This window comes from Crocuta crocuta, unplaced genomic scaffold (genome assembly GCF_008692635.1).
Source record: "Crocuta crocuta isolate KB4526 unplaced genomic scaffold, BGI_CrCroc_1.0 scaffold248, whole genome shotgun sequence".
In the NCBI taxonomy this organism is placed as follows: Eukaryota; Metazoa; Chordata; class Mammalia; order Carnivora; family Hyaenidae; genus Crocuta; species Crocuta crocuta.
In genome coordinates, this window is record NW_027532409.1 from 4,949,473 (window position 1) to 4,969,301 (window position 19,829).

The following is a 19,829-nucleotide window of genomic DNA, read 5'->3' on the forward strand; positions in this document are numbered from 1 at the left end:
CAGGCAGGGACTGAGGAGGCGGTGCCTGCCTAAAACTCTAGCTCCCTAGACTCCCAGGTGCTCTTTCTATCCCGAAAGAGCAGATAACATGGGTCTTCAGCCAGAGCTGGGGTTCTGTGTCACGGCTGTGTCCCTCCAAAAGTCCAGAGAAATTTCAGTTTGTTTCCAATTATCATTCAGATGAATAGAAAGAAGACATCATTCTGGCACTTAAATGGTCACTAGGTGTCCATCCTGTACAAGTTACCATAAAGGGAAGAAAAGATGGAAAAGGTAACCTCAATCAAAGGACAAAATAAAGAGAGTGGGAGGGTGGGATGAAGGAACTGCGTGAGTAACACGCTGGCATCTGAAGTCCAGCCTCAGAACTCAGTCTAGGTCTGTTATCTTGCTGCAGTATCGGTGTATAAACGAAGAACGTCCCAGGCAGTCAATTCAATCAATCAACAAACATCTGAGGACTTCCTAGGTTTAGGGAACTCACAAGAATGATAACCACAGCTACCTGCTCACTGGCATCCATAAACAGAGGTGCGTATTTCGTGAAAGGGGTGGGATACGAAGGGGGGAAGAGAACCGGGATACGGACAACAGGGTCACTGTCCCACAACGCCCCCCCCCGCCACCAGCTCGGCTCTCACTCTGGCCTGAGGCCTCGCTTGAGGGCAAACGCTGGTGGAATTCCCTGTGCACATGGCTTGTCCCGCAGCTGGACTGCCCCAGCACACCGGGACCAGGTGCTGAAACGGACTCTCCCACCAGTGAGGGTCCAAAGCCTCAAGTGCGTCTTTAAGGCAACAAAGAACGAAGAGAGAACGGAGTGATAAAGCAAATCAAGATCACAAAGAAAATGAAGCCCATTCCACTCTGAAGACAGCAAGGAAAGGATCCTTTTGCAACGTGACCACAGACTGGGGAAGGTCTTGCAGGGGTGAGAATGCAGACTGACATTAAACGGCAGACACGAATCCCTGCCCCAGTGAAGGAGGCAGATGAGGAAGGCAGAGCACAAAGCAGAAGCAGGTGGAAAGTATGGAGGCAGGACGCCAGCACAGCCAACACGGTCCCTCAAGATAGAAACCTAACAAATCTCATTTCCAGCAGCTGCCGGCAGAAGGAGTAAGGGCCAGTCCCGTGGCAGCTGCTTTGCAGGCTTTGCTACAGAGCATCGGAGCCTCCCTTCTCTGGGTCCCTGGCTTTTCATCTGTCAGTGGGGCTCCTGGACCGAGTGACCTCAGACTTTCTTCCCAGTTCTCACCCCTCGAAATCACCCTTCCCTCGGTGCTCCCCTTACGACGACAGCAGCACAGGAGTGTGAACCCAGACAAAGTCTGCCAGCTCTGCCAGCGTGGGACCGAGTTGCAGCCCTGCACTTTGCTCGTGCCAGGGCTATTCGCGAATCACCCATACTGCCAGGTCGGACACGGATCAACACAGCACATCCTTTCTCAGAAAGGACTGCCTCTCCTACTGGAAGGGCAGCTATAACCACTTTCATCTGCTCTGTTCTAACCACAGGCTAGGTGGCATGTGAGGGAAGGGGTACCTGTGCCCTTGCCTGTCCTGTGGGGAGAGAGAAGGGACAAAGAGACCCAAACGGAATGAGAGCCAATAGGCGGCAACACGTAGGCAGGGATACGTACATGCTTTTCCCCTTCAATCTTCTTGTCCGCCACCTGCATTGCGTCCAAGTATTTAAAATGCAACTCCATCAGTCTGTCCACCTGAAAGCAAGAGATTTCAGACATGAGTGAGAAGGGCAAAGAACACCCAGGCGAGAGAACGGGGGGGGGGGGGGGNCATTTGCTCTCACTGTCGCCCCTTCCAACAGGGGGCCCCTCTACCACTTCTGACGACACGGGCCTTGAGCTCTGCGTAGGAACACAGCAGGAATGGACCAAAGAGTGGGGGCAGGGCGAGCAGACCCCTGGGGCGGAAACCATCTGAACACAGGCCTCTCCCATAAGGAGGCTGCATTTCCAACCCAGCCCGGGCCCCCGTGGACTCAAGCTGTTAACTATCAATCAATAAATAAGAATTCAAGTCCCTTCTTGCAAAGAGAAGGAGCTTGAAGTTACATACTTGATATTCACTTAGAACTTTACAGAAAATGTTTTTTTTCGAACTGAAACCTTTCATGTTCGGATTCTACCCCAGAGCTGATCTTTTTTTAAGAAAGTCTGAGTAAAATCTCTTTAGTTGCTTTCGAGTCAGAAGAGAGTACCAGAAAAAACACTCTTTCAGCAACTTAAAAAAAGGCCCTGACTTTTGCTCAGCGAGAACTTAAAAATCAGTTTTCAACTTAGCAAAAGTCATGCTTCAAACATTGCCTGAGGAACACGCAGGGGTTTGAGAAAGTTTCATTTTTCCCTATGACTTTCCAAAAGACTGAACAAACACTGGCTTCAGCCAGTCTAGACTTCTAACCTCTCTCTTTATGAGGTGGGCACAGCCACGGCTCCTGGCTACCCTGGTATTTACTTGAGAGCTTATAGCGGTTACAGCAGCAGCTAGTGATTCAGCACGGCATTGGCGTGCAGGAGGACTGGGCCTTAACCCTCTCTGGATCGTACCGACGACCCCAAGACCTTATGTATTTCAGTTTACTGAGTATTTTTGTGTCCACTATTTCCTTAGAGCTTATAAAAACCTGAGAATGTGGGTGGGAAAGACAGACAGTGACCCCAATAGTAAGGACGAAGAAACTGAAGTGCAGATGTTAAAAGTCACCAGGGTGGCATGACTGCTAAGGTGTTCTCGCCTAACTTCACGATGGCCTCTTCCCTGTGCCACGCTGCCAGTGAGGCTGGAAAAAATGGTCAGTGACACTATCATAAACCTCTCTCCGAAGCACGACAATCTTTCAGCTTTACCCTGGATGCAGGAAGGGAAGAGATATTTGAATGTTATATAAGGGACTCTGGTCCTTAATTTTATGCATCTATAACGATCTATCTTGTGACCAGTGAGTGGTGTGATCATGGTAGAGAGTGATCGTGGGCAAATGACATATGCCTCAAAGCTTCAGTTTCTTCGTCCGCAGATGTGAACAATACCTACTCAAAGGGTAAAGACACGGGGTTGTGAGCATATACACAACAATGTAAGGGACCTGCTGAGTGACCCAATCCACAGGAATCATTAAATAGATGGTCGTTCCTAGTACCGTCAGAAATCTATTTTTGGTATGGCATGCTAAATAACAACATAAAATACTTATCTAATCTCATTAACGTGATCATTCCCACATCCCACACTCCCTCTAGGGACTGGCTCAACCATTTCCTTAGGTCCACCACGGAGCCTTCATTTCCATCACCACCATCTAGTAAGGACTCATTTCATCTCCCTCTCATTGACTCTTCTTCAAGATGGGAATTAACGTGTCCATCCTACAGACAGGGAAAATGAGGTGCAGAGTGGCACACATCTTGAAACGAGCAAAACCAGGTTGAGATCCAGATGTTGGAATCCAGAGCCTATGTTCTTCACCACGTAAGCCATGCTGTGCAACCCTTAATCCAAACCCTAGTACAACCCACTCTGCCTGGCTCTAAACATCTCCCTAAGGAGCTGGCTGCTGCCACCCTAACGTGTTACTATGCCCAGAAGGATGTACGTGGAGATAAGAGGCAGAGACACCAGAAAAACCTCGAAGACCCAACGCAATGCTGGAGAAGGTATTGAAGGCAGGAGCTCAGCTCAGCACCCCTCTGCCCTGCCGGCCTGGGCCCCTCCTTACCGTGTGGCAGGCACCCACCTTCTCACTGTCATTTTCAGTGAATTTACTCAGAAGCCGGGTTCGCTGCTGCCCTCTCAGGTTCCGCAGGAGGGAAGCCAGGATCGAACAGACATGCTCTGGGGTGGGAAGGAGAAAAGAGAACATGCTGTGATCAGAGCGGTAATCATTACCTCTCTTCAAGCCTGGCCTGGTTCTACTGGAGGAGGAATCAGTAGGCCTCCCTGACTGCCGCTATTGATTAGTAAGACAAGAACCCAAACTGTGTCATTGCAAACCTGAACTGATTTTCACATACCACACAAGAAACATATTCAAAAGGGATGATACCCTCAAGGACAACCTGAGCAAGCAAATCAAAACGAAGTTAGAGTTTCTAGTCTGCCTGGATTTAATTGATTTTTATTGTCCACAACAGAACTTTAAACGAATCCCCCATTTGCAGAAATAAGCAGTGAACAGAGTATGAATATCAGCTATGAGATAGGCATATAAAGAACAAGTAAAACACGTTCCATCATATTCTCAAATTACCTTATACTTTCCCCAAGTAATAATCCCAGAATTAAGTAAGAAATATGATAGAGTCCCAGTGTTGCCACTTCCATTCTGGTGCAACTGAAATTCCTCCTTCAAGTTCGAAAGCAGCTGGACAGTAAGTACTTCAAAATGGTGACAATGCTTTTTGAGTTCACATACCCACAGGCTTCTATTATGAGCTACTATTTTTCTACCTTGAGAAGAAGAGGGTAATTGAAGGGTATATTATAGGCTTTAGCTGTGAAGAGATTCTTTTCTTTAAAAAGAATTTTTAAAAATCAAGAATAATGACCTTGAAAAGGAGGCAGCATAAGTCTAGTCGTGGAGAAGTTTATTCTGAGTGAAGTTTATTCTGAAATAATACCCACCGCGTGGGCAACAAATATTCTATTTGGAAAGGGACTAAGAACATCTTCACAGGTCAAACTTCTGCTGAGTTCTCAGAAAAGTCACTTGATTACGCATTAAAGCCGCAGGTCAGCAATTACCATAGCACAGATTGAGTCTGTTTTTCCTTCATGTATGTCAGAAGTGTTCCCTGCCTCTTCACATCCTTAATTTCTCTCTCTTTTTAAAAATGTATGTTTGTTTGTTGAGAGAGAGAGAGAGAGAGAGAGAGATCGCACACAAGGCACACAGGGGAGGGGCAGGGAAGGGCAGAGAGAGAATCCCAAGCAGGCTCCTTGCTGTCAGCACAGAGCCCGACGCACATGAACCATAAGACCATGACCTGAGCCAAAAGCAAGGGCTGGACGCTTAACTGACTGAGCCCCCCAAGCGCCCCTATGTCCCCCGTCTCTTAATGCTGGAGTTAGTCGACATTCTATACCTAGAGTCACTTCCCTGGGAAGTCCCATGCTAGTCCCATGGCTTTTAAAACCACTTAAAAGATGGCTCCCAAACTTGGGTCTATGGGCCAGTCCTGTTCTCTGAATGCAGACTCACATGTTTGCCTTTCTACTGCTTTCTGCACGTGGTTGTCAACAGCCCCTTTACATGGAACATGTCCCAAATCAAGCCCTCTCAGATATGTTCCCCACAGTCTTTTCCACCTAGTTAATGGCAACCAGGTTCTCCAGTTCCTCAAGCCACAAACAGCGGAGAGGCCCCTTATTCTCTTTTCTCACATGTGCCATAAGACACCTTGTCAGTTTTACCTTCAACTCATACCTGGAATCCCACCTCTTCTTTCTGCTGCTTCCACTGTGGCTCCTTTGGTCCAAACCATCCTCACCTCTGGCTGGAATATTCAATAGCCTGCCTGTGGGTCTATCGGCTTCCATTCTTGCCCCCTCTGGCCTAATCTCCACAGAGCAGTCAGCAAACACTTGGTGCTCAGGGCCCCCAAACAATCAACACGTTCTCCGTAACCCTGAGGGGCTCCTTATCTAGTGGGGAAAACAAAACAATAATTCCAGTGCAGCGTGACAAGTCCCGCCACTGCGGGAGGCATAGGGGACTTGGGGAGCACAGAGAAGGGACGGCTGACCTAAAAGGATTACCAGTGGAGGTAACAAGCAACTGAAAATCTTTAAAAAGCCCAAAACAACAGCCTTGGCTGACAACTAGGTAGAGAAGCGGAGAGGGTACCGCAGGCAGAAGTTACAATAGGTGTAAAGGCCAGTGTGGATGGCGTGTCGTATCCACATGGAGCAGGGGAGGCAGGTTACGTGGCAAAGGCTGGATCATGAAGAAAAATGGCAAGAATCCACACACAAATTTTAAGCTGGGGAGGACAAGACGAAACTGGAGTTTCAACCAATCCTTAGTATCTACAGTCCTTTTAGAGATGAAGATCAGGAGAATGTTTCTCTTTCCTGATGAATTTTTTGTGCTTATCAGGGTTCCCTCTTTGCCTTGGCTACTGGGAAGCTCAAAGATGAGTTTCTGCTCAACTACAGGAAACAATTTCTGTTACTGCCTTATTAGTGATTCCCTCCTTGCCCCATCCATGGATTTTGAAACACAAGTAACGGATGCACGTGGTAAAAACCAGACTATACACAAAGTATAAAATGTATTCAACAAATATTTATTGAACACCTAATGTTTGTCTTTTCACATACTCCTCTCACTACCCTTTTCCTCTCTCCGAAGGGAAAAAAACCTACAAGGTAGGTATCTTATGTACATTCTCAGAGGAGAGGGGGAAAAAAACCGAGACCTTTCCATATCAGCCCATATTTCGTTTTTTTCTAATGGCTACCTAGAATTCCACTGACCTTACTATCACAATGTAACTAGTGCCTCACCCAATCATGAATACTTTAGGTGGTTTCCAGTTGTTTGTTTTGTTTTACTATTAGAAACTATGAAGCAATAATCATCCATGTACACATATTCTGACAACTGTGTTCAGGCAGGAATACACTTTTGCATGTGTGCAAATTCCTAAGAGTAGAATCGAGGGAGTCAAGAGGTATTCGCATGTGTCGAAAGACACTGAGAAATTATTTGCCAAAAAGGTTGTACCAATTCTATGTCCCACTCTTGGTACACACACACACACACACACACACACACAGAATGGAAGCAGAATAACATCTATATTATAAGAGAGTATCTGTTTTCCCATATTCTCACTCAGATTGGATACTATCCAAGATAAAAATTATGACAACCTGGAAGGTGAAAAATGGGATCTTTTCTGATTAGCATGTTTTTGTTCTTGTTATGAACAAGGTCAAGCACCTTTTCTGATGTTTACTGACCACCTGTAGTGCTTTACGGGTGAACTGTCTGGCCTTATCCTTTGCCAATTTGATTCCTATGAGCTCTCTGTAAATTAAGAACATTATCCTTTTGTCATGTATGTTGCAAATATTTCCCCAGCCTGAACGTGTGTTTTGACACATTCTTATTCAAAGCTAGAGTTTAGTACCACCATGTTGTTTCGCTGTAAGAGGCTTCAAATACCTAGTGGCAAGTAAACAGGATACAATAATAATTGTCACCTATTGTGTATCTATGACAGTAGGCTTATTTGAGTCTGTACACAATTTTCTCATTGAATCATCACCACTAAGCTGTGAGAAAGGTACTATTCTCATCTTAGAAATGTAGAATCCAAGGCTCAGAGAGGTTAGTTAACTTACTTAAGGTCCATGTCTTTCGGTCAGTGGTGGGAGCTTAGGTTTCACCCCAAGATGCCTGACTGTAAACAGTACGCTTCCCGACTAGGTTGTTCAATGCTTCCCACTTATAAAAGGTAATCTTCAAAGCTTGTATGGAAGAAAGATAAAAAAGACCAGAAACTAAACCATGCAAAGCCTGACAATGTACTTCTTGTGGGGCTCACTGTGTCCAAAAGATTGGCACTATGTAAATGCAGATTTAAAAAAGAACTCAACAGTTTTAATGAGAGGAAAACGAAGCAAAAGGCCATATGGAGTAAGACATGAATAACAACCCCTCTTTTCTCTCTTCTACTGAATTACTCTTTCCAGAAGCGATTTCTACCAGATTCCAAATAAAGAAGAGACTTTGGGTTTTAGGCAGCTCTGCAAATACTGAACCAGAACTTCTCAATTTTCCCTTTTAATCTTGCTGATTAAGATGGATGGGAAAGAGCTGCAAGAGAATGTTCTCTATATACCTGGGCAGGACGGGAGGGTGGGGTGCTGGTGGAATGGTGAGATATCAAGAGCTGTAATTTTCAAAGGGGAAAATGTAATATACAGAATAATCACCTTTTTTGGCACCAGATCATATTAGCATGCATTCCTCTAGCTCATCCCAGCCCGGAACAGGAGATATCTTGATCAACTGCAGGGGTATATACTAAGAACAAATGGCATTTACCTATTTGTTTGGGATTTTAAGTAAAGAACAGGTTGTCGATTTCAGGAGTCCTGAAGCTGCGTACATACCTTTCATCTCTCTCTCTGGGTGCTGTGGCTGGCTGGTGCCTGCCAGACAGGAAAACACTTCAGCCACCCCAAGTTTTATACTTAACACACACACACAGACACACACACACACAGTTTCATTAGCCCCTAATAAATGTAGCTTCCCTAGGAACAGATTTCAGCCCAAGGTGGTGTCAATTTTTCATGCACCTAGAAGATGGGGAGAGCTGCTGGCACAGAGAGCAGGGGAGATAACAGGTTTATCTGCTGGCCAGCACCGCTCAGCTGCTCTGTCATTTCGACAGGATCAAATGGAGGCAAAGGATGGCTATGGAGCTGTCAGCGCACAGGGGGTGGATGTGGTGACCCTCCCTGCAGAAAACAACCTCGAAGGCAGGGCCCAGGGACAACAGAACACACACACACATATTAAAGGAATCCACCAGGCTCCCAGGGGGAAGGCCAAGCAAATCGACATTTTCACGTCACCACGTAGGGAGGCTGGGGTCTTAGAGGAGTATTACAGAGCTAGTATTGAATTTGTGCCAGTGTGAGCTCCTGCCCGCCCGGTGCACTGCTCAACAGTCAGACAACAACCAGCCTCAGACACTAATTAGTGAAACTGTCTAAGGGGTGGTCCTGGCCCCTCTTCCCTGGTTCAAATCTCTTTAAGGGCCCTTCAAGGGTGATTAGACGCCATGGGTTAGACCCCTGGGTATCTGCAAGGGAACTAAAAGTTTGATTCTCTAGGGTCAGTTAGAGTTCTGTCATTTTCAGAGCTGGAAGGAGAATTAGAAATCTTTGTTTCAACTCCACTGGAATTTCGAGTATAGGAACAATAACCCCGATAAGGGATGCGATTTGCTTTGGGTCAAAAGTACCTTTGTGGGCCACTCAAATCTAGGTCTCCATTTTATCTTCTTTTAAAATCATAACAGAAACGTTGAAGAATCTGATGTATGCCATCCTTTGTAAGGTATCTACACAAAGGTAACATTTCCATGGAATTTTGGAGTGTTGCCATCTCTTAGGGGTGGCCCCTTGGCTAGGAACCCATGATCTCGTATTCCCGGACCAGAGGTCCTTCCAGAATGGCACAAACCACACTGTGGCAGTTACCTCAACTAGCCGCCTACGGTGTTCACTGTGTTGTAAGGAATGGGATGGAGTAACATTTCCCATCCTCATTCTTAAAAACGGGTGGTTCAAAACCCAAGAGGTTAAAACAACACCTCTCTCTGTGAGGAGAGCTATTTACCCACAGACAGGCCCATTAATGACCAGGCCCACCAGCGGCCCACTGCTGAGAAAGACACCAAGAAGCCCAACTCCCATGCTCTGTTCCAGAAAGGCCAACAAGTAAATTAATTAATTAACCTTATGTGGGGCTTTTAGGATCAGACAGACTTGGATTTGAATCATGATGCTGGCACTCACTAGCTGGTTAAACTAAACCATGAGCACACAGTTTAGTCACTAAGTCTCAGTTTTCCTGTTTGTAAAATGGGGCTATCCCCTCCATCTATGAAATCTGTCATATCAAATGAGCCAGGTGCATAATAGGCACCCAACAGGCATCTATTTGAGATTTGCTGGGTTGACGAAGAACCTCAGAAGAGAGTCTCTCACCCATGCACCTGTCACAGATCACCACGTAGCCCCTTCCATCCTGCCTGCCTGCCTGCCACTGCACAGGTTTGGTCTGTGGGCACCACCCTCATGAGCCTGTGCCGAGAAAAACAGGGACTTTGGTTGCCTGACGTCCTCAGCTGGTAGGGTTACCTCCTATAACTCGAGATTTGTTCTAACCCTAAAATGGAATAAGACCAACCTCACTCAGACTCTTTAATCCCCCGCTGGATTAAAATAAAGTTCTTATGTGTGACTGCCTATAGAGCCAAATAATAGAAGTTCCAGGAGACTTGCAGACAGCCCTAAGGTGGGCAGTGGCTATTTACTAGTAAGCTGGAGGATACGGCGTTAACTAAGCAGAGATGGTCCTACCTTTTAACAAAAATAAATGTACTCGGCCATGGTAATCATTTGCCTTTTTATCTTGCTGCAGAACTGAAAACACAGCACATGATCTGTAGAGGAAATGAAAAATACCCTCTCTTCTAGGAGTTTTGTAGCCATAGGACAATTAATTACAGGGCACGAAGTGGTGCACACACCAGCTATTCCTTTTCTCAACCTTCTGAGTACCTACTATGTGCCAGGCAATGTACCAAGTGCTGGCGCTACAGAGATTACAGAAGCCAGTCCCTTCTAGAGGAGCTCATCGCCCTGTGAGCAAGGCTAAGAAATAAACAGCTATAATCGAGTACATGATTAACCAGCACGTGTGGAATACGCAGATGCCTATGTGAAGCGCCCAAGTTCGGCTGGAGATAGGGTAGGAGAAAGGAGGGAATGGGGCAGGGGGCCTATATAGACTGAGACAAAAGGAAAACATTTTTCTCAGAGACCCCCGGCAGTGACACAGGGCTACAGCGCCATGCTGGGAAGCGAACGGTGGTGAGCTCGTAGCTCCAGGTTTTCTGTGCTGAAGTTGGTAAAGAGACAGTGGCCAGGATCTGGGATGCTATGGGCACATTTAGTTCTTACAACACAGATGTAGACTATATTCCTGAAGTCAAGGATAAATGGACTACACTCCATTAACAGGTCTCCCAAGGTGGGGGTCGGGGTGGGAGGCGGGGAACAGAGGGAGGCAGGTGACAGGGAGTACAGCAATGATCCCTAGATGACTTCTTAACCTTATGTGCCAAGAGATTTCAGAGGTGTCCGGCTTGCATCTCTTGAAGTTTTGGTTCCATGGGTCCAAGGAAGAGTACATTCACTGAAAACGAAGAAGAGGTACTAGCGAGCAGAGCTGGGCCACAGGAGGAAGGCCCCAGGGGTCTCAGCCACAGGAACTGTTATTTGTAAAAAAGAATCCTTCAATGTATAACATACAGTGTTTGAGGACGAAGACAATCAGACACTGGTCCTTCCCTCCAGGTGCTTGTGAACTATTATGTCTAAAATTACTTGATAGGAAGTGATAGTGAATGAAAAAGAGGCAGAAACTACTGAGGAGGCAAATACTCTCCTAGCCCGGGTATCTGGGAAGACTGGTGGTCAAGACACTACTGAGCTGTGCCCAGGAGAAGCAAGCAAGAAAGGAGCCTTGAAGGGAGAAGGGGGCAGGGGGAAGAAGGGTATGCCAAGCAGGTGGGCAAGCACGAGTCAAAGGCAGCCAGCTGGAATGCACAGGGTGTGGATAAGGAACCGGGAAGGGATCCGGTGGCCAAGGGAAGGAGGATGGAAAGGTGGGGGAGGAGTGCAGACCATGGATAAATACAGAGGCTGACCAATATCCTGCCAGCCTGGCATTTAAAATACTGGCCCAGTCTGGCTGGTTGGACAAGGAATTCAGGGTCCCTCTGTGCACTCAGCCTCAGAGCCCGCACCTGCCTTCCAGCAGCCCAAACAGTTAAGAAAGATATGGGTCAGCCAGAGCTCTATTCTTAGGACAGAAACGTTACCTGTACCTCAACCATCAGGCCCGTGTCTGGGCAAGACCTTGCAGGCCACTTTAAAATTCAAGGCCATGCAGCAGAGCTGCCTTTGTTTCCATGGAACATCTAAGGCTACTAGCTCTTTTGTTTTAAGGAGATCATTCAGAAGTGTTCTTCTCTCATTTCTTAAATTAAAACCATCTCTGTTTTATTGCCCATCCTTGCTGCCCACCTCCCCCCGAATTCCCCCAGACGGACAGACATCCTGCCTTCCGGTAAGACCCTTGATGCAAATGGGATGTTTAAAACACCCTAATTAAACTGATCTTGACTTCAGCAGTGGTGTGTTGGAATACAGATTAATCTGTTTCATGCCTGGCACTAGCAGCTGAAGTAGCAGGAGGCCCTGTCAAATCAAGCCATAACATTACATTCTTCTGCCTTTATTATTATTTTTTCCCTTTTTACATTTCATTATAACGGACATCTGCCTAGCAGGGGGTGTGGTAACCCGAGAAGAGTCACGCGCGTGTGCTCAGCCACTCTGGCTGAATATTGATGCAAGTCAAATCAAACACTCTTCTCAGGACAGATGGCTCTGTGTCAGCATCTATATATAGCCCCTTTAAACACACAGACAAAATACATATATTCCGACTCCTCACAAACACTTACTGAATCCTGAATATGTGGCAGGCACGGGGCTGCAGACCGGGGACTTGAAGCGGCAGTATTTGTTATAAACCTACTGTGTGCCTCTGCACGCTCCGCATCCATTACTCTGCTTAATTCTAACAGCAATCCTATGAAACGGATGTATTACTCTCCCCATTTTATAGATAAGAAACTAGAGACTCGGCCAGGAAAAGAAGTTTGCCTCCTAGGGATTTACAGCTAGGAAGTGACCTAATTAGTTCCACTATAATAAAACTTGATTATTTTCCTCCTGAGTTAAAAATACCCAATAAGCATACTTAAACAGCATTCAACCTCACTAGCACTGCAGATAAAGCCATGAGGTAGTTTCATTTGACGAAATGTTCAAAACACTTGAGGTCTACGAGGCTGCAGGGAGGTGGGCTCTCCTACACTGCTGGCCACATGAGTACCAAGGATGCAGTACTGAAATCTCTTTGCTGTACGGATCTCCCCAATAATGGTAGGATCCTCAAGAGTGGGGGCCACACCTGATTCATCTCTATACATTCAGCATCTAGTCTTGTGCCAGGAAAAGTCAACTAATACTGAATATGACGTCCTATGATAACACCGTGGCTTAAGAGTTAGCTGTCAGTTGAGGCGCCTGGGTGGCTTAGTCGGTTGGGCATCCGACTTTCGCTTAGGTCATGATCTCGTGGTTCATGGGTTCAGGCCAGCTCAGAGCCTGGAGCCTGTTTCGGAGTCTGTGACTCCCTCTCTCTCTGATCCTCCCCTGCTCACGCTGTCTCTCTCTCTCTCCTAGAAATAAATAAATAAAAAAAAAAAACATTAAAAAAAAAAGAGTTAGCTGTCAGGGATACATATGCATAAAGAAGGAGTAACTGACTCCCTGAGAGGCTCTGGATGAACTAGGGAACCTTCAGAGTCTCCGCTTTAGAACAAGGAGAAATTTATCAGAGAGACAAAGGGGGGATGTCATTCTAGACAATATACAAGAGATTTAAAGACATGGAGATACGGGGCGCCTGGGTGGTTCAGTCAGTTGAGTGTCTGCCTTTTGATTTCAGTTCAGGTCATGATTCCAGGGTCACGGGATTGAGTCCTGCTGAGCGTAGAGTCTGCGTAAGATGCTTGTTCTCTTTCTCTCTCCCCTCATCCCTCCCTCACTCCGTGCCCACTCATGTGCACGTGCGTGCATTCTCTCTCTCAAAAAACAAAGAGAGAGAAAAAAAGAAAGACATGGAGATATGAAGGAACACAACACACGACAGGCTGCAGGAAGTGGTAATGGGATGCAAGATGAGGCAAGAGAAGCAAGCAAGAACTTCGTACATTCAACTACAGAGTCAGGACTTTACTCATACATTCTATAGAACACCTGATGGAGAACAAGCAACATGATCAAATTTGTGTTCCAGAAAGATCACTCTGGAAGATTTCTTGAAATGTACAGTGGAGGAGAAACAGGGCCATATTCAGATTATCACAGAAACATCTGAAACAAACACAGCATTTGGTATCTAACAGTTGGCAGAAACTGAAACAGCTAATGATTTTTCAGAAAGAAGCCCAGTTTCCTTGCCCCCTGCTCAGGGGAAGTCAAGTGTGACAGAACAGCAGCATAGAGGTAAGACAGAGATTTCAGTCCAAACTCTGTGGGTTTTTTGTTTGTTTGTTTTTGTTGTTGTTGTTAATGCTTGTTTTTAAGAGAGAGACAGAGAGACAGAACATGAGCAGGGGAGGGACAAAGAGAAAAGGAGACAGAGAATCCCAAGCAGGCTCCGCACCGTCAGCACAGAGCCTGATGCATGGCTCGAACTCACGAGCGGTGAGATCATGACCTGAGCTGAAGTTGAATGCTTAACTGACTGAGCCACCCAGGCACTCGTTCTAATCCAAACTTTGAAAAAAATATTCTGTATGGCTCTGAATAGGTCTCTTCTCCACCTACTCTCTGGGCCTCAATATCCTTGTCTGTAAAAGGAGAGAAGTGGCTTTATAGGTCCTCCCTGAATTGAATTACAAGACTATCAAAAAGGGATGCGAACAACTACCAAGTGACCCAGCAATTCCACCTCTAGACATTTCCTCAACAGACAATGAAAACATGACCACAAAAAGACTTGTATATAAGATATTCTATAAATACAATGTTCACAGCATTGTTTTAATGGCTCTAATGGCCACAAACCTGAAATCATTTGTCAACAGTAAAAATGGAAAAATACACCCACATAACGGAATACTACACAGTAACAAAATAGGACAAAGGATCGATGCACTCGGACAACATGGGTGAATCTCAAAAACTGAGCTTAGTGGATGCTTTATCCCCAAAGAGTATTCAACTGCCTGAGTCCGGCGACGTGAGGCTCTAGAAGAGGCTCACCTGGATTATGACGAAAACCTCAAAACAGTGGATGCCTCTGTAAGGCGGGGAGGGACCCCCCCCCAGGGAAGCACACAAGGAACTTTCTGGGTAGTGATAATGTTCTGCATGTTAAAAGAATATGTGTTTGTCCAAATCTGCCACATGGTGCTCTTGAGATGTGTCCATTTCATTGTGCGACTTTATGTTACTTTTAAAAATTGAAGTCAAGGCTAATGATATTCCTCCTGAAATGTTTACGGTGAAGTGTACTGACGTCTGCAACTTACTTCCCGTGTCAAAAAATAAAATGGGCAGATGAGAGAGACGGACAGAAGTGACAAAGCAAATACAGCAAAATGTTAACTAGAGAGTCTAGTGGTAGACATGTGAGCACTGGCTGTACGGTTCTTTCAACTTTGCTGAATGTTTGAAGATTTTCTTAAGAAAATATTAGGAGGAAGAGGCAAGAAGAAAAGGGAGAAATGAGCATTTGGAATATAAATGATGAGATTCCTAAAGGTTGTTTTTCCAAAAAGCAGTTTTTAATATGTCTGTTGTTTGAAATTTTGAATGCGTTTTCCATTGAAATAGGCCCACTGAAACCCATTTAACCTGAAATATAGCCAAAATTAATTCAGTATTCTCATTTTTCAGTTGTGATGAGGTTCCACAAACATTGCCTAATCACCTACTGCGTGCAGAGCAGTATGATAGGTGTTGCTTTTGGTTGATTTATTTCCTCTTTCCCATGGGATTTGCCCCCTCCTTTCAGAGTCTGAGCACCACTATGGATTTCAAAAAGTGTTTAAGTGCTAGCTTAACTAATTTACAGCCTTGAGTTTGTGGGAAAATATGCCTTGCAGCTAGAAAGGGATATATGCTCAAAAAATGCTTCTTTGGCTACACAACTATTCTCCACGGGCTCAGAGTAAAAAAGAACAGAATGAAGTGGTAGCTAATATTCCCTCTCAGGGTCTGAGCTGAAAGCATGAACCTCCCTAGGTCAAGTGCTTATGTATCAGGGAAGGCCTATATCTCAGATGGGTTGAAGGAGAGTCCTTGAGGTGGTAAGTGTCTGCCGAGCGAATGCTCAACCATCTCCCATGGCAAATGACTCAGATCTGTAGCTTTCTACGGTTCCTACAACGTGTTTTGTCAGTGAAACCAACCCCATGGCTGGAGGCAGCGGTGTGGACTGGGGAATGATGCTGGGTCTGGGGGGCACCACGGAGGATGAGCTGGCCATCACTGGCTTCGGGACTCTGAGAAGGCCTAGACAAACTTTGCCCAAGAGCGACGTTCTCTCTACACCAAGTGGCAGCATCCTGACTAGTTAACACTGTCAGTTACCTGCCCACTTCCTCCTCTTATTACTTACTAATGAACCCATATATATTTGGTAATATACCCGGCTTAAAGAGACAAAACCAAAAAAAAACCCAAGAAAACAAAAAACCAGCCCCAAACTACAGCTTTCCTTATAGCTAGGTATGACCCTGTGGCTCATTTTGGGTCAAGCCTTAAGATAAACTATTTGGAACTTCCAGGAGGGGACGTGTTCCCTTCGGCCCCGCCCCCTCCGGGTTTTGCTTTCCTGCTGTTTGGAATCCAGACCATAGCAACTGGAACCAGTAACCACGGAGACCACCACCCACCGCGGGGCTATCTTGAAAACAGAAGCCAGGCACACTGATATGTGCTTGTGGCACATTAACAAGCAAACAGATATCCTTATCCCTGCGATAAGGATGGCGAAACGGAATGACAGAAGGAACCTGGGTTTCTGACAACATCTGGAAGCTGCCAGTCCAGTCCTGACTTCTGAACTCGGTTTCACGTGATAGAAAAATAAACCCCTATGTGTTCTATTTTATTTCAACCATGTCATTTCCCCATCTCTGTTACTAGCAATCAACTGCATTTCCTAACTGATAACACTAATCCAGTTAGTTCTTCTGTAGGAAGTCCAAAGATACACTGGGTCCTAGAGTTCAGGTATTTACTCCAAGAAAGCTGAGCGTACAGCCTCACCTGCTTTTGGAACCAGCCACACATCCCAGTGGGGAAAGCCCTAGAACCAGGGGCACCCGCCAGTGAAAAGTACATTCCCTTCTTTTCACCTCACCATCTCAAAGGGTCTAAACGCTTTTCCATTCATTATATTCCGGAGAAAACCTGGCTGGGACTAACTTAGCTGGGTTTTTTATTTTTTGTTTGTTAATGATTAGCCCTCATCCTTGTAATGACAGAAATAAATGCCTGATGTTTCAGGACCTCTGTTTTCTCTCCGCATTCCCACCGATACTTAGGGGAGTAGCACCCACACCTGGCTCTGAGATGGCCCGGACGCAGGGCTCCTGACTCACCAGACTGATACCTCCAGCGGGCCCCTTTGACGCAGATGGCTGAATGTCAGGCTTGGCTGGTTATGGCTTACTTTCCGGCAGCAGACCACTTTTAGGGGGATTTCACCTAAATTAAACTGATTCTGTGGCCTAGAAGCTCTCTTGGGGTTTGAGAAGGCCAGGATACAGTTCCCACGGTCTCCCTACTCACACCCAACAAAACACATTAAAAAAACATACTCTTTAGCTCCTAAAATGCAGATAACCCCCCTGAATATTTGTACTGTGATTTTATTCCTTTAAAGAGTCCTTTTTCAGCGGGCAGCTTACCGTACTCTCAGGTGGTCTGGAAAGGCCAGGAAGGCCCAGCACAACCCAGGCACAGCCTGACCCACCACCACCTGGGTTGGGACACACCCGGGGCTACGCGTGGGTGCCAGAACTCCCCCTCGTTCTCGCCTGTCCGTGACCTCTCCGCTCTTCCAACTCCCACTTTCCAACAATCCACCTGCCGAGACGCAGCCGAGCTGATCATCGCGGCCCCAAAACGGGGGTGGTGTTTTCACACTCCTCGGAATGCCATCCCTGGGTGACTGCTTTAGATCAGAACTTCAGGTTAGAAAAGAAAAGAAAACGAAGAGCCGGTTTCCAGGGCCTTCAGGGAATGATCTAAACCTACCTCTTCACTCCTTTCATGCTGCTCACCAGGCCTGCCTTTGCACTCCGGCGGCGGCCCGGGCTCCTCCTCCCGTCCTGCCCACCGTTAGCAGCGCGGCCGCCGGCTGCCCAGCTCCACACGCCCTTCCTCCCGACGCCAGGGCCTCAGCTGATTTCCACAGAAACTGGGAAACGCTGCTTGCAGACCCAAGACGGCCTTGAGTTCATTTTCTTGAAGTCTGACTTCTTAACCGCTCTCCCGTCAGCCGAGAACACAGCACGGCGGAAGGGCAGAACTCAGCGCCGCTTAACACAGTTCTTCCATTTCCAGTTTGAGGCTAAGGAACTGCACTGCTACAATCTCGCACACACAAAAACCGCTGCAAACACACGCAGTGATCTCTGTGACAATGCTTCCCGATCATATTCTAACGGGGATTAGACTTAGCACAGGGAGGAGATAAAGGAAACTGGTTAAGCCTAAAAAACACTGCCTTTGTGGAGAACGACTCCATGCCCTGTTTTACTAACAGGAAATAAGCAACAACTGGCACACATACGAGGTCCTCTGCCATCATCACACGCGAACCTTCCCGTACACCCGGTGCAACCATTTTATATTTGCACAAATAAAGAATGAGGGGCCTCAGAGATCTATGTGCCTTTCCCAGTGGCTCTTTCTCAAGGAGAAAAAAGCATTTATCAGTGTTATGTGCCAGGTTACTGTGCTCGGTGCTTTGCATACTCTTTCCCACTTAATACTCATGACCATCCTTAGAGTGAATTTTTCTCCCCATTTTACAGATGAGAAGAAATAAGGCCCAGAGGGGTTATGTGCCTTACCCAAGTTCTCAGAGCTAGTGAGAACGAGAGACTGATCTGACCCCCAAGGCCAGCTTTCTTCCCATTGCCCCAAATCTGCCTCTCTAGTGGTGAACTAAATTTACTAGCACCCAAATTTCCACAGTACTTCTTAGCAAACGGAGTTGTGAGAAATGAGCAGAGAGCCCATTCTGAACAAAGCTACAAACTGAAACACCAATGTCCCTTTGCTTTACATAAAACAGATGGTTTCTGGCAAAAACTGACTTCAGAGTAAATTCTGTGAAACAAACCCTGCTTGTTTACTACCGAGGAACCCAAGACACACTCCCAAGGAAAGAATTCCCTTGCCTGCTTCATCGTAAATATTTGCTGAGAGGGAACGCTGAGCAGCCTCCGAGGACATTGGGCATGGCCGCAAATCAGCAGCGGCGTGTCCCTGCCGGTTGTGGTATTCCAGAACCCCCCTTGGCCTCGCCCTGTGGTCTTCCCTACTCAAGGAGACCCCCCGGCAGGGCCACGAGAGTTCTCTCTGCTCCTGGGAAGCCTCTCACGTCACCCTGGTAGCTCTGGGTAACTACGTGTGGTAGAGTGGGACATGCACCCGCACAGAGACAGGAAAATGTTTTCTCCTCCACATGATACTCATAGGCACAGGAATAATCAGAATGGCGCGCTGCCTGTCTGGGACTGAATAGCCCCTTCAACTCTCAACATCTACAGAATTCTTGTCCTTCTCTAGGCCACAGGTTCTCAGTGGAGGGGAGAGAGGAGGAAGACCGCATTGTCTGAGGCATTCTGCAGATTTTATGTGCGCGTGCTTGTCACAACTGAGGGGTCCTACTGGCACCTACTGGGTCAAGGCCAAGAATGGCGAACACCCCACCGTGCTGGGGACAGCCTCCCACCACAGAGTTATCAGTAGTGCCAACGCTGAGAATCCCCCCACTCTGCGCTACTTCTGACATCTATTAGTATGAGGCTAAACTATCAACAGATCCCAACGTTATCATATATGTTCTAGCTAGAAAACAGCCTAAATCCAAGGCTCTTATTCAGGTAAGTTATTAATTTTATAAATTACAAATTCCCATATAAGATGTAATTATATAATACTTAATGTTACTTTAAAATATTCCAGGAAAGGGGCGCCTGGGTGGCTTAGTCAGTTAAGTGTGTTACTTGATTTTGGGCTCAGATCATGATCTCACAGCCATGAGATGGAGCCTTGCATTGGGCTCTGCACGGAGCAGCACGAAGTCTGCTTAGGATTCTCTCCCTCCCTCTCCCTCTGCCCTCCCCTGCTTGTGCTCACATGTGCACACGTGCTTGCTCGCAATCTCG

General features: G+C 46.5%; 1 protein-coding gene across 1 annotated transcript in view; it reads right to left on the bottom strand.

The window, feature by feature from the left end:
- CTNNBL1 (catenin beta like 1) overlaps nucleotides 1-19,829 on the bottom strand; it is a 161,039-nt gene that overhangs the window by 25,026 nt on the left and 116,184 nt on the right. Inside the window, exons 12-13 of the mRNA XM_077778830.1 lie at nucleotides 3,761-3,858; nucleotides 1,644-1,724 (exon numbers count right to left, since the gene is read on the bottom strand). Coding sequence (XP_077634956.1) covers nucleotides 1,644-1,724; nucleotides 3,761-3,858 — 179 coding nt within the window. The remainder of the gene's footprint in view (nucleotides 1-1,643; nucleotides 1,725-3,760; nucleotides 3,859-19,829) is intronic.